This window comes from Microcaecilia unicolor, chromosome 1 (assembly GCF_901765095.1).
Source record: "Microcaecilia unicolor chromosome 1, aMicUni1.1, whole genome shotgun sequence".
NCBI classification, from domain to species: Eukaryota; Metazoa; Chordata; class Amphibia; order Gymnophiona; family Siphonopidae; genus Microcaecilia; species Microcaecilia unicolor.
Genome location: NC_044031.1, coordinates 80,838,142 through 80,852,179, shown reverse-complemented (window position 1 = coordinate 80,852,179; position 14,038 = coordinate 80,838,142). Strand labels below are relative to the sequence as shown.

The following is a 14,038-nucleotide window of genomic DNA, read 5'->3' as shown; positions in this document are numbered from 1 at the left end:
GAACCAGCAGTCAACGTTGACCCCTCCAACGAGTCTGTTTGGTAAGAGGAGTGTTTCACTTTTTCAGTTCTGAGGTCAGCTCACAGAAATTTGCTTCTTCAGGCAACTGGTTCATGAGCACATGACAAGGCCCTCTAGATATAACAGTGGCAAAATTGCTTTCCAACAAGTTGTCTTCCCTCTAGACTGCCCAGAGTAAGGCAGCTCAAGGAGCAAAATGTAAAAACTCACAGAAAAAAATAACTAATCACAATAAGTTCCCTGAAGCTGTCCAGTAAAAGGCATACTGCAGAGCAGAGCAGGGTTACTTTAATGATGATCAAAAAATCTTTTTCTCTTCAGAGAGGTATGTATGCTAGCACATGAACTCTAAGGCAACATAATCTGTGCTACTATTATCACTGAACCCATGACAACATTGAGAAAGCCCCTGATTGCAAAGGAGGCTTCCCACAACAGTTTGCTCTGTTTGCTTCAAAAATGTATTCAACACAGTTCAGCCCTTTATAAATGCTGGTAAAGTACAGGAATTTCAGTCCATGACAAGAGACTCCTTTCAGCGTCCACCGCAACCACCACCTCCTGCTTCAGTCAATTCCTAGGATTATTTTTTGCTTTGGACACCAATATCTACATGATTATGAAGACACTTGTTTGTGTTGTTCTTGCAAATCCGTGGAGGTGGATAACCAAGCCCAGCATGTTCAAGAACATTCCTGATCACATTCCACAAACCTTCCTTCTGAAGAACATGTGGAAGACCACTCGTACCCAGAATTTTTATTAAAGCTATTAAGGATCTTAGGTTTTTACCCCTATTCCACCAATTAGTGATATGACTGATTTCTGATCCATAGTACAATGTCTTAGTTCTCCAAAGACGTAATTTCTCTTCTAGTACACCAGCTTCTTCAGGATCTTCCATTAAGAAGGCACCATTTTTGGCCCAAAAAGTGTCTAGACATCTGGAGCTAAAATTTAAGATCTTTCTGCCACTAGGTCATGACTGTCTACAACTTACCCTATTGGTCTGTGGTATTAGAAATAGCCTTTAATAAGTTTAGCCACTCAAGACTTCTGCACAGACAACAACTGACAAAGACCAAAAAATACTTGCTGTAGTAGGAGAAAACGTCTATAAGGGACCAAGCTCACTATGAAGAATTCTGCCTTATCAACTTATATTTCTCTGACGGCAAGCAGGACATTGTTTCTCACAAGTGGGTAATGTCATCAGACAGAGCTCCAATGCGGATGCTTCCCAGTGTTCTGTATCTTAAAGAAACTTTTGGGAGCATCATACTGTGGTTTTGTGAGTGTCTTCCCGCCCGACCAGCAGTCTTTGTTTTTTCATAGAGCAGTGAAGTCACATTTAGTGAGCTCTCCTCAGTGCCTCATTTATTTCCATTTTTCAGAGTGCCTTCCCTCGTGGTGCGCAGGATTTTCCCTAATTTTCTGTTTTCTAGGTAATTTCTCCAATCCCCTTTATTTGTTTAGGTTTTTTTTCCCGGCAGGTTTGTTTCCTTATTTTTTGCACAGCTTCTGAGAACAGCTTGACCCGAGCACTGGCTGGGGTAGTTTTTCCTCTTTCTAAAGAGATTTCTTTATTTTTCATAATTGAGCCATTTGATTTCATATTGACTATTTTTCCCTCAAGGTCACAGAAAACTCCCAGTGGTTTTAAGTGGTGCTCTAGACACAACAGAGTTATTTCTGGGACTGACCCTCATAACTAGTATAAGTCATACCTAAGTGCTGACCACAGGGCCGTTAATTGTGTTTTCTGTTTAAAAATGCAGAATGTACCCAAAAGAGTAGACAGGCCCAGCGCAAGAAACCTTTTGGCACTTCTAAGACCACTCCATTGAAATCAGTATCAGAGGTATTGGTCCCCACAGCTGGAGAAGCTGCATTGGACACTGGGGGAGCACGGCCAGTAAGGAGGTCTCCCCCCTGCCTCGACGTCGGGCACCTGTAGGGCCCTTTCAGACTGGTCCTGCATCAGACCCGACTCCGAGCACACATCTGGATTCATCATTGTCCTCAGCACTCTAATGTGCGTCTAGCAAAGGCAAGGAAACATCGACATCCGTTCCTTTTGAAGCACGGTGCCAGGATATCTGGGTCATTGGTACCCTTAATACCTGAGAAATTTCGGTGCCATGAGGACTACTCTCCCTCTGTGGAGTTAGTGCCAATGTGCCAGTCTCCTAAATGTCAGGACCAGCCTTTGGATTTGACATGGGCATCTATTCAGGCTGTCACTAAACCTACACTGGCCCTGCTTTTGCCATTCCTGCCTCCGAGGAATGGCTCAGGGTCATGTTGCAGGAGGCATTGCAGGAGTGGATCCAGGTTTGGCATTCAGCTTTTTGTTTCTTTTGACCAGGCAGGATAGGGGCAGCCATTGGTAAAAGCACTCTATAAAATTGGCTGGCAGATTGTATTTCCTTCACTTATGCCCCGGCTGGGCTGATTCTTGAGGGTCAAGTCACGGCTCACAATGTCAGAGCTATGGCTGTGTCGGTAGCCCACTTGAGATCAGCCTCCATTGAAGAGGTTTGCAGAGCTGCAATGTGGTCTTCAGCCCTCACATTCATATCTCATTAATGCCTTGAGCAGAATACCTGACGAGACAGTCTGTTTGGTCAGACGGTTCTGCAGAATTTGTTTGGTGTCTAGAATTCAATCCACCCTCCTAGGCCTATTTTTATTCTTTTCCAGGTTGCACTCTCACAACAAGAGTGTATATACGTTCAGGTTGATTGGTTTTCTGGTTGGTCTTTCCATGGTGTGGTGTTCTTGATGAGTCTAATAGCTAGGGGTGCCCATATTTGAGAAACAGTGATCTGCTTCTCTTCAGAGAAAGCGAAGTTACTCACCTGTAGCAGCTGTTCTCCGAGGGTAGCAGGATATGTATTCTCGCATCCCCTCCTACCTCCCACAGGAGTTGTATTTTTTTTTTTTTTTAGCTTTTGATATTATATTGCTAGTCCTGCACACTCATATTGGTGGAAGGAACTCACATATGTGTGGTGCATTGCTTCCAGTAGCTTCTTAAAGATATAGAACACTGCGTAGTGTCTGTACGAGGGCTTCATCTGATGGTGTCACCCTTGTGTGAGAATACATGTCCTGCTGTTTTCAGAGAACATCTGTTACAGGTGTAACTTCGCTATAGCCTTATAAGAACATAAGAATAGCTGTACTAGATCAGACCGATGGGCCACATAGCCCAATATCCTGCTTCCAACAGTTGCCAATCCAAGTCACAAGTACTTTGCAGAATCCTAAATATTTATTTATTTGGCTTTTGCTCACACTTTTTCCCTTAGTAGCTCAAGATGAGTTACATTCAGGCATACTAGATTTTATTGCATAAAATGGGACTTGTGCTAAAACAGAACAAGTTAGTGGTAAACTAACACATCCTAACAGTAGCCCACATAAATATCAATACCTCTTAATGTAATAAGCCATATTTTTTCTTTTTTCCTGCTTTTTCTTTTTTCCTGCATTAGTTGTGCATCGGGTCTGAACTTAGTATCATAACATAGTAGATGACTGCAGATAAAGACCTGTAAGGTCCATCCTGTCTGCCCAATAATGATAAACTCATTACATATGGTTTATGATACTTCATATGGATACCTGGTCTTGATTTGTCCTTGCCATTTTCAGGGCATAGATTGTAGAAGTATGCCCAGCACTGTCCTTGTTCTAAAATTTCTGAAGTTAACATTGAAGCCCCTAAAAAGCTCCACTCCAGCTCATCCAAATTTATTCAGCCACGATCAGGGCACAGGCCGTAGAAGACTGCCCAGTACTGGCTTTGTTGTCTAACTTCCGAAGCTGACTCTGTCCAGCCGCAATCAGAGCACAGACTGGAAAGGTTTGCCCAGTATTGGCTTTGCTTTCCAATTACCAGGGTTGCTTTTGAATCTCCGCTAAGCTTCTTTGCATCCATTCCTTCTAAACAGGATTGCTTTGTGTTTATCCCATGCAGTTTTGAATTCCATTACGATTTTCATTTCCACCACCTCCCGCAGGAGGGCATTCCAGATATCTACCACCCTATCTGAGAAAAAATACTTCCTGACATTATTCCTGAGACTGTCCCCTTTCAGCCTTGTAGAGGGGCATCAACACCTCCTTTCTTCTCCTGGTTATACCCCTCTCTATGCAGTCTAGCATCCTTCTGATTTCGTCCAGTTCCTTCTTGCATTGTTTTTTCACCATCAGATTCAGATCCTCAGACACCATCGCCCCAAGGTCCCTCTCCAAGCCAAGATTAACAATGTCTCCCCTCCTATCTGGTATATATCGCTTGGATTTCTGCACCCGAAGTGCATCACTCTGAACTTCTTGGCATTAAATTTTAACTGACCTATATATATGTGGGGTAACAAACTAGTCCAGTTTTCCAATAATACTACTTTCAATATTAACAAAAACCTAAATATGTAACAAAATAACAAAAAAAAAAAAAAAAATATATATATATATATATATATATATATATATATATATATATATATATATATATAGTGCTCAGTTCAAATGCATTAAACATTAATCAATGTAGGATCCAACTCCTCAATAATGCACTCCTCCAACCTTCATTTCACTAAGTACACACACTGCCTACCACGTAACTCTTAATATAATGCAGTGTTTCATAACAATAAACAGTTCAACAAATTCACTTATCTGCAGGAATGGTGCTCCCGAGCTATATCTTCCAGTGCAAAAGTTCACATTCAAAGGATCCCACGTGATCTAAAAAATATGTCCCAATAATCCTATGTGCAGAAAATTTATTTTTTGCTTTCTCCTTTAGGTATGGATTCCCAGTGTTGTCCTCTATGCAGTATCCATGTTTCTCCTCATTTGGCATCATCAGGAGAACTTAACTGAAAACAAACATACTGAAAATCAAAACAGGAAGATACAGCACGGGATCACCATTCCTGCAGATAATTGAATTTGTTAAGCTGTTTATTGTCATGAGACATTGCATTATATTAAGAGTTATATGGTAGGCAGGATGGACTTAGTGCAATGATGATTGGAGGAGTGCATTATTGAGGAGTTGGATCCTACATTGATTAATGTTTAAAGCACTTGATAATGTTTGTTATCATGAAAAATTAGAACAATGAACAGAAAAGGTGCAATCCGCAAACAACAACAGGTAACTAAAATGTGGATCAATTATAACACTAAACATTTGTTTACTTTCTAAATAGTACCTGGGGAGTTCAGGACATATAGCTGCTCACAGGTTATCAAATATAACTGTTCACAGGGCTCAGGAAAGAGATCTTTCTCTCTCTTCTCCCTGGCTAAGACTGGAGAAAAACTCAGTACATCCTAGCTAAATTTGAGCTCCTGGGCCAATCAGAGTCCAGAAAAAGCCAGTACATCCTAGCTGAATTTGAGCTCCTGGGTCAATCAGAGCCCAGAACAACATTTTTTAAACAGTAGCTAGCCTAGCCATCACTGCAGGTTTACTTCTTCTCTGTGTTAACTAAAGAGGGAAGTCATTTCTCCGTAACATTGTTTAACATAAACATGCACCACCTGCTGGCCAAACCTATGGAAATACACTTCATGAAATATTCTTGTAATTCATATGCTGGAAAATTCATCTTTTCACTACAATATTGTTAATCATAAGAGCATAAAATGAACAATGTTGGGTCAGGCCAAGCAATCCTGTCTCCTATAGTAGCCAATCTAGTTCATTATGAAATACTTAATAGATCCCACAAAATATCTCCACTCCTAGCAACTCACTTTCCAGGATCAGCAGTGGCTTTCCCAAATCTACTTGCTAATAATGGTTTATGATATTTAAGTGTTTGTTCAGATCCCTTTCAAATCTAGCTGCACTAGATGCCAACATCCTGTTTCCATCATTCATAAATCCAGGCAAACAAGTAACTGGTAAGATACCAAGGAGTAGACCAATGACAGCTTTATTTTATATTGAATTGTTACTTTATTGTAGTCCTTGTGTAAACTGTTCCTCCCTGGAATACACATTATAAACAATATACTGGGTCAAGTAGTCTTTCTTGGGAATGTTGCTCAGACTGGGGAAGATTGGAAAGAGATGGAGAATATGAAGGAGGAAGCCTTCTGAATTCCTGTTTGATTATACTTTATTGTCTGAGAACCAATATCCATCAGTCCCAAAAGAAAGTCAATAGTAAAAAAAAATATTTACATTTTGAAAGAAAACAAACTTCTTTAAAGTTTACTCTTCCCCACCCATGTAAACTAAAAGTTTCAGAATATCTTAAAATTTGAAAGAAAATGTTTAAAGATTGGCTCTTGAAAGCTATTGTTTTTGCCAAATAGTGAGGTTTCCTGATTCTCTCATTTACATAACATGTGCATGCTTAGGTCTCCTCTCTCCTCTCTCCCCTCTGCATGATCCACCTCGTTCTGAAAACAATAGAATGTTAGAAACCAATAAAAGCTTCTTCATTCCAAGTACTAAATGTATTCCTTGGTAGCTTGTATTCACAAGTTTGTATTTTATTTTCTAATTTGCACCATCAGATCCCTAATGGTAAACATTGCAGAAATGTATTTCCGGGCTTGGAAGAAGGCTTCTGGAGGTATTTTGGAGGTACATACTCTATTTTATTTTGCTTGTAGTTTCAGCAAATGCTTTATTGAAATCTGTTTAAGGCTTAGGAAATGACACATTCTGGAGGTCATTTTAGAAGCATCTGCACATACAAATAGCAGCTACACAAGTAAATGATAATTTCAGAAAACTGCTGTTTGCATGTGTGGATGGCCGGGAAACAGAGCTTATAACACACTTAATATTTTATTCGGTGTACAGAATCCATATACGTAATCATTATGCACACATAGTACATACAAATAATATACACTAAGGTCCCTGTTTACTAAGCAGCGCTGTAGGCGCACTAACTTTTTAGCATGTGTTAATGGTGTCTCTAGTGTTGGCGCATGCTAAAACGTTTGTGCGCCTATAGTGTGGCTTAGTAAACAGGTCCCTTAGTGATATAAAATGCAAAATCTATGCATATGTTTTCCATTTCCCATTGGGAATACATGCACTTTTTAAAATGTTTTCCCTAATGGCTTTTGTATCAACTCGAGACATGCGTAGGTTTCATAAAATTTGTCATTTGGCTGAGGCTTTAACTCATGATTAATGGGTAATTTTCCTTAATTCAGTGTTTTTTGTTTTGTTTTTTAACATTTTAGATGTACAATAAGCTTAAAAAAACCTATTACAGTTTTGCTCTATATGTACATTTTTGAAATTGGGCTATTATGGAGTAATTATATAAGATGGGTGCTATCATTTAGATGCCAAAATTTTATCTACAGAGTTATTCTGTATATACCCGTGTAACTTACATAGGGGGCAATTTTATAACTTGGCGCCAAAATATAGATCTTATCTTTTTCTGGGTTAGCTAGTCTTTTTGGTTTCACATTTACTCTCATATTAATTTTGAAAGAAACATTATACCTCCTTTTTAAATTTTTTTTATTATGCTGTTATAGTGAACTTCTATCTAATGTGTATTCTAATGTTATTAATAATATAACTGTGCTCAGTAATCACATATTACTCCGGCTAGGTTGCTCTTAGCAATATATTGTAACCAACATCACAGCACTGCAGCCCTCCCTGCCTCCTTACGTTATCACTAGTTTATATTTTTCTTTGTTCAATGTTGTATATAATCACCCAAATCACTTTAAACATCTTATTGACTCGTGCACTTATCTTAGGGCTGGTCTTCCTTCGTGCAAATGGAGATGGAGATGTGGTCGTGCCTCCGGAGTAATATTGTTCTCATGGAAACTCTCAATAAAATTATCTTTCATTCAATCTTCCTCTGTTCTCTTAATTCACGCTCTGTTCTCAAAACAAGCTGTGTTTCGCTAGTTTTTCACGTCATCAGGAGAACTGATGGTATCGGGCGTGGAACATCGCTCCTACTCAAGATGGTATCTAAAATATAAATGTATGCTTTTCTTATGCAATCCCCTGTTATTTATTGAGCTTCTGCTTTCATATTCATGTATATTATCTCAATAGTGAGCTTAATTCTTTCCTTCTGTCATTACAATCTAAATTTCTTAATGTTCTATATTCTTAGCATACCTGGCGTGGAACATCGCTCCTACTCAAGACTACCTGGTCAAAAACGCTAGCGCATGCGCTTTGCTTTTATAGACGGCTTTTATGACGTTCCTCCCTTTCAACTATTCATGTAGCCACTCAATCGCCCAGTTCAGGCCATGTGGTATTACCGTATCCCATTGAAAAATTAGCTTTTGTTCTTTGCGCTTCAATACTTTAGCAATATCTCCTCTATGAGGTAGCTTTATTTGAGTTAGTGTTACATATTTTAAATCCTGTAGATCATGATTCATGCCATCCCAATGCTCCACTAAGGGGACTTCTTTCTTTTTTATTCGCAGATTACTGATATGCTCAGCTATTCTCCGTTTGATCTTCCTGGTCATGTATCCTATACACCATTTCATAGACATGTTATGCCATATACTACTTGGGATGACTCGCAGTCAGTGTTAGTCGTAATCCAGTATGGTTTCCCCGTCCTAGGGTGCGGCACTGCATTAGTCTGCCATATGTATTTGCAGTAAACACATCTGGAGCATGGTCTATACCCTCCTTCACCTGGACTTATTTGCCTGTCACTGTACCTAGACTGTTGTTGCAGCAATTCCCCCGTATTTTTAGCTCTTGTATACGCAAATAATGGATTTTCTTTGAAGTTAAGTAAGGATAATATGGACCAATGTTTTTTGATTATGTTTTTCACTCATCCCGTTTGGGGTCACGTGATGCCTGCTGCCTGAGAGGACGTGGGGAAGAGTGGCTCCTCTGGAGATCTGCTAATTTCAGCTTAAAAAGCCAGATTTACTGGATGGACCTGATTCCTGAGGGTGTTGAAAGCTTTCTTAAGAGGCAGGGACCAGAATTGGATAAGGCATAGAGAGAGCGCGGTATGCCCACAAAATCCCAGAGAGCAGCGAAAAACTCGAAAAGCATGGCCCACCGCAGCATGCGTGGAACGAGCGTGAGCCGCAAGCAGGTGAATGGATCGCAGAAATAACGCGATCAGTGTCGGAGGCCCTGGAAAATAGGCTCGGAAAGCTACAAACAGCTGTTGATGAAATTAACGGCAAATTTGATGTGCACGCTAGCTGCATAGCCAAAGTAAAGAAGAGGGTAGCTTCGGGAGAAGACGACGCAAGGCAAATGGTGGCCCAGATTTCAGCCCTTCAAAAAGAAACGGGAGATTTAAGGGACCGTCTGGAAGAGCAACAGAACCGTGCAAGGAGGAATAACTTGAGAGTCGTTGGTCTCCCCGAGGCGGTGTTGGACAGGAACTTATATAATTTTTTTGACTCTTGGCTACCCAATCAGCTGGGTATCGAAAATGGCAGGAACAATATATGTTGCGATAGGGCGCATCGGATTGGGGTGCGAAGCGAGCAGAGTGCCAGGTCCAGAACGGTAATCGCCCACTTTACCAATTGGCAGGCAAAAGAGATGTTATTAAGGGCTTACCGCTTGAAGACATCACTGAATTACGAGGGCCACCGGCTGCTCATCTTCAATGACTATTCAGCGAGAGTGGCAATGCTATGTAAAACTATGGTGCCCACGTGCACTTAACTGCACAAAAAGGGAATTAAGTTCGCCCTTCTTTATCCAGCGAAGCTGCGAGTGTGGTATGAGAATCAGGTGACCTACATCAGTGAGCTGGGAGAGGCGAAGGCGCTGCTGGAGAAAATCAATACAAGCCCGTGACCAAATCAAGACGTTTCACAGGTGGAGGTCGGGTGCCTTATCTGCAAGCAATAAGAAGCGACGCATTAAGCGATCGGAAGAAATTTGAACTCAGGTCAGCTGGACATGTTATTTAGTTGAATTGGGCTCTGCTCGTAAGTTGGAGACTGTAGCAGGAGGGAGACATAAGTGGCAGGGACAGAATGTGTGGATTTCAGGTTTGCTTCTGTTGGTATTGAACCTTTATTATCGGGTTAGAATTTAAAGTTGAAGCGAGAATGGGTTCTAGTTATGTAAATAACAGATTTATTAGGTTTATTGGGTAAATCATTGACACATTACCTTATTTAAGGAAGTGGACTCCAGGGGGGCATCTCTTTTTGCGGGTTTTGGGTAGGAGAAGGATAGGGGACCTGGACAAGGAGGGAAGGAAGTGGATGGGACGGAGGGGGGATGGAAGTACAGCGTGGAGAGGGATGTGGATGGTGACTGAATTGAGGGAGGGGGAAGGGAGGGATGGGGGAACTAATGTTGGGAGGGATAGGGAATATAGGCTGAATATGGAAGAGAGGCTTTTGAATTCGATGCAGGGGGGGCAAGGCATGAAAGTAAGCACAACCGTGACAGTCTGTTTGCTAGATGGGAAGAACGAAGACACTCGCTGGTTTGGCTGGGAGACCGGCGAGGTGAGCAGCAACTATACCTATGTTAATGACAGCAAATCCTATGACTATGGTTAATTTGAAGCTAATTACTCTCAATGTAGATGGTATGCACTCTCTGGTTAAAAGATCCAAGTTGCTCTCTTGGCTGCGGAGAGAGGGGGCAGACATAGCATTTCTCCAAGAAATTCACCTATCTGCCATAGAACAACAAAAATTAAGGAGGAGCTAGGTGGGGGAGGTAAGGTACTCTTCCTATAATTCTAGACAAAGAGGAGTGGCCATACTAATACACGAAAATTTGCCTTTCAACATCCATAAAGTGGTTCAGGACAAGGAGGGCAGATATGTCTTGGTCATGGGTGAACTATGGGGACAACACATGCTCTTGTGCAGTGTATATGGGCCTAATGTCTACTCTCCCAAATTCTTTTCAGAACTTGTGGCCAAAGTAGTGTCTTTTCCTAATTGTCTAATAGTGATGGAGGGTGATTTTAACATTGTGCCTGACCCCTCATTTGACTGCGAACCCCCGAAGGCTAAGGGAGGGAAAGGGAGAACGGGGGGGTTAATTTTGTAGCTTCTTAACTGGGACTTGTGGATATATGGAGGCTTTTACACCCACATAACATATATTTATTAAAAAAAATCTGGACAGTGCTCAGGCAGTTCCCTTTTGAGTCCCGGTTTGGAACCGGCAGCCTGGTCACACGCAGTTCTGCCTTCTGTGGACCCTGCCCCAATGAGCTGCCGTTGCGGCTCCATTTCTGAGTGGGGTCTTGGGCCCCGCTATCTCCGCCAGAAGATGTCCTCTGTGTTCCCTCTGTGCCTTATGATAGACAGGGTACTCAAGAGGATTCTTTGCCATGTGGGTCAAGTGATTCTTGTCGCTCCAGATTGGCCAATTCCACTATGGTGTGCGAACCTTATCTAGATGCAAGTGGATGAGTCCCTCCGGCTGCCCCTCTGTCCTGACCTTCTGATTCAGGGACCAATTCAGGAGCTAGTGTGAAGATCCCTCCCACTTTGGTCTTACAGCCTGGCTATTGAGCAGGCGAAGTTCAGGAAGAAAGGGTATTCCTTGGAAGTCATTGCTACTCTTCTTTAGGAGAAAAAGCATTCTTTCTGCAGCTTATGCATGTGTGTGGTGGCTCTTCAAGGCCTGGTCTGCAGACCCAGCAGTTTCTCCTTTTCAGGCTTCACTCCCCAGATCTTAACCTTTTTGCAAGACTGCCTGGTGAAAGGCCTGGTGCACAATTCTCTGTGGATGCAGGTAGCGGCCTTGATGTAATTCGTTTTTCGAAGGGAATTAATCGTCTTAAATCCTGGTGTGGCCTCTGTGTCTAGAATGGAATCTCAAGTGCTCCGGGCTTGTTTAAAAGATCAACTGTCAAAGCAGTTTTTCTCTTCACAATCTCTTTGGTAAGCCGGGAGTCAGAAATGCAGGTGGTGTTATGTCACAAACCTTTTCTCTGTTTTTCTCACGACTGGGTGACTGGTATGCATGGTCCCATCCTTTTTTCCTAAGGTGGTGGCCACCTTTAAATCAACCATTGTTTCTTCCCACCTTTCGAGAGGAGATGTACCCTTGGGATTTTCCTTCACTGCATCTACTGGATGTCTGCCATGTCCTCCTCAAGTTATCTGGAGGTAACCAAATAGTTTTGTCGGTTGGATAATTTGTTTATCCTTATCTCGGGGCCTCGCAAAGGGGAGACGGTGTCGAAGGCAACTATTGCTTGCTAGGTAAAGGACACTGTTGCGTCGGCTTATTTTCTGGCAAGTAAACCACTGCCTGCCCGTGTTTGGGCACAATCTACTCAGGCGGTTGCAACTTCTTGGGCAGTGGCACGCCTATATTTTTTAGGAAGAAATTTGTAGGGTGGCAGTGTGGTTGTCGGTCCATAATTTCTCCAGGCTTTACCTTCTGGATGTCTCTGCACGTTCAGATGCCACCTTTGGGGCCTTGGTGCTTTCTTCGGGAACTTCAGGTTCCCACCTTACTTAAGGACTGCTTTGCTACATCCCACTAGTCTCTGGATTCATCTACTGCTGGCGCTAAGGAACAAAAAGTTGTCTTATCTCATAATTTTCTTTCCTTTAGACACAGGAGATGAATCCAGAGGCCCTCCCTGACTGTTTTTTTTGTTTGTTCTCGGTTGGTTCTTTCTGTTGGTTCTTGTTGCATGTTTCTGTTTGAGGGTTACTCCAATCAAGTTTTAATTTCGGTTTAGGACTTTTCTTTTCCTGTGGGGAAGGAGAAATGTTCTAATGATGTTTCCTTCTGCTTTGTTATGAGAAGTACTAACTGGCCAAGGAGCATTCCGTCCCATAAGGCACTTCAGTTCTGCACTTTCTATGTCTACTTGCTGGTACATGATCATAACCCACTAGTCTCTGGATTCATCTGCTGCGTCTAAAGGAATGAAAATTACCAGGTATGACATAATTTTTCGATCAATTAAAGTTAGGTTTTCCATCATTTAAAGGGATTCACTTTAAAAAATAAATTAAAACGTCCTTTTGTCGTTGACTATTAAACAACATTCTTTTTAGTTTTCTTGTTGGGAAAGCTTGAAAATTATCTATTTGGTAAGCATTTGACCAATGGTTGGTTAGTTTAAACTTGCGGATTGTGTATTGCATTGGTTTAAACCATTTTTTGTATCACTTTAAATATGAAATTGGCTGTATGTCACTTTGGACCTATTCCTAGGGATTAATCAGGTTACAAATGTCAGATTAGGTAGGTGAGTGACTGTGCAGTTCTCAGGTTTGGGCTGCTGGGTGCGCCAATTTGGCCACATAAACACACATGTAACTGTTTTATTAAAAAAAAAAGAGAGAGAGAGAGAACTAAATAAGTCTGAAGCTGTTTCAGGCCTGGGGAGTGGAGCCTTTCAGCAGCTGTCAGTGCTTTTGGGGGTGGGGGAGGCACCACCTGCATTGAAATGCTAGAGCAGCTGTAGGACACTCTCACGTTGCCATGTCAGTAGCCTCAGAGAAGCCGAGTCTTGGCACAGCATGTGCTGCAGGGCAAATCATGTTTCTCAGAAGAGCCTCCACTGTGTCTGCACAGAATTAGCTTTGGGAAACATGGAGACTCCATTTTCTTCTAGGGCTTCTTTTCAAGTGACTCTGGAAGGCTCACAGGAGTAGCCGGGTGTGTCTGGGGCTGACCCCAGCTGCTCTCAGACCTCAGTGGTAACTGGAGTCCAGTATACATGGGAAATTTATCTTCTGACAAAGCTAGAATATCTCCCAACGTTTTCCCCATCTGGAATCACTCAACCCTGGTGCAAACTCTGGATTACCTTGGAGAGACAAAATGGGGGACATGTGGGGACAGCTGCCAATGTCTTCACCACCAGCCCTAAGCTTTACAGAGGTAGCGCAGCAAGATATGAGTTTGCATCGTCCCCTCCCGTTTAGGTACATGCAGCAAGGTCATACAATTCCATGTGCCAGTAAGCTCCTCCCCCTCCCCCCCAACCTCCCGGACAAACACCTACTTTGTCCTTCATCCACTTTAACATAGCAGCTACGTTAT

The 14,038-nt window shown here is 42.0% G+C and overlaps 1 protein-coding gene across 1 annotated transcript in view; it reads left to right on the top strand.

Moving 5' to 3' along the window:
* NCAPG2 (non-SMC condensin II complex subunit G2) overlaps positions 1 to 14,038 on the top strand; it is a 285,514-nt gene that overhangs the window by 65,578 nt on the left and 205,898 nt on the right. Inside the window, exon 8 of the mRNA XM_030198719.1 lies at positions 6,571 to 6,640. Coding sequence (XP_030054579.1) covers positions 6,571 to 6,640 — 70 coding nt within the window. The remainder of the gene's footprint in view (positions 1 to 6,570; positions 6,641 to 14,038) is intronic.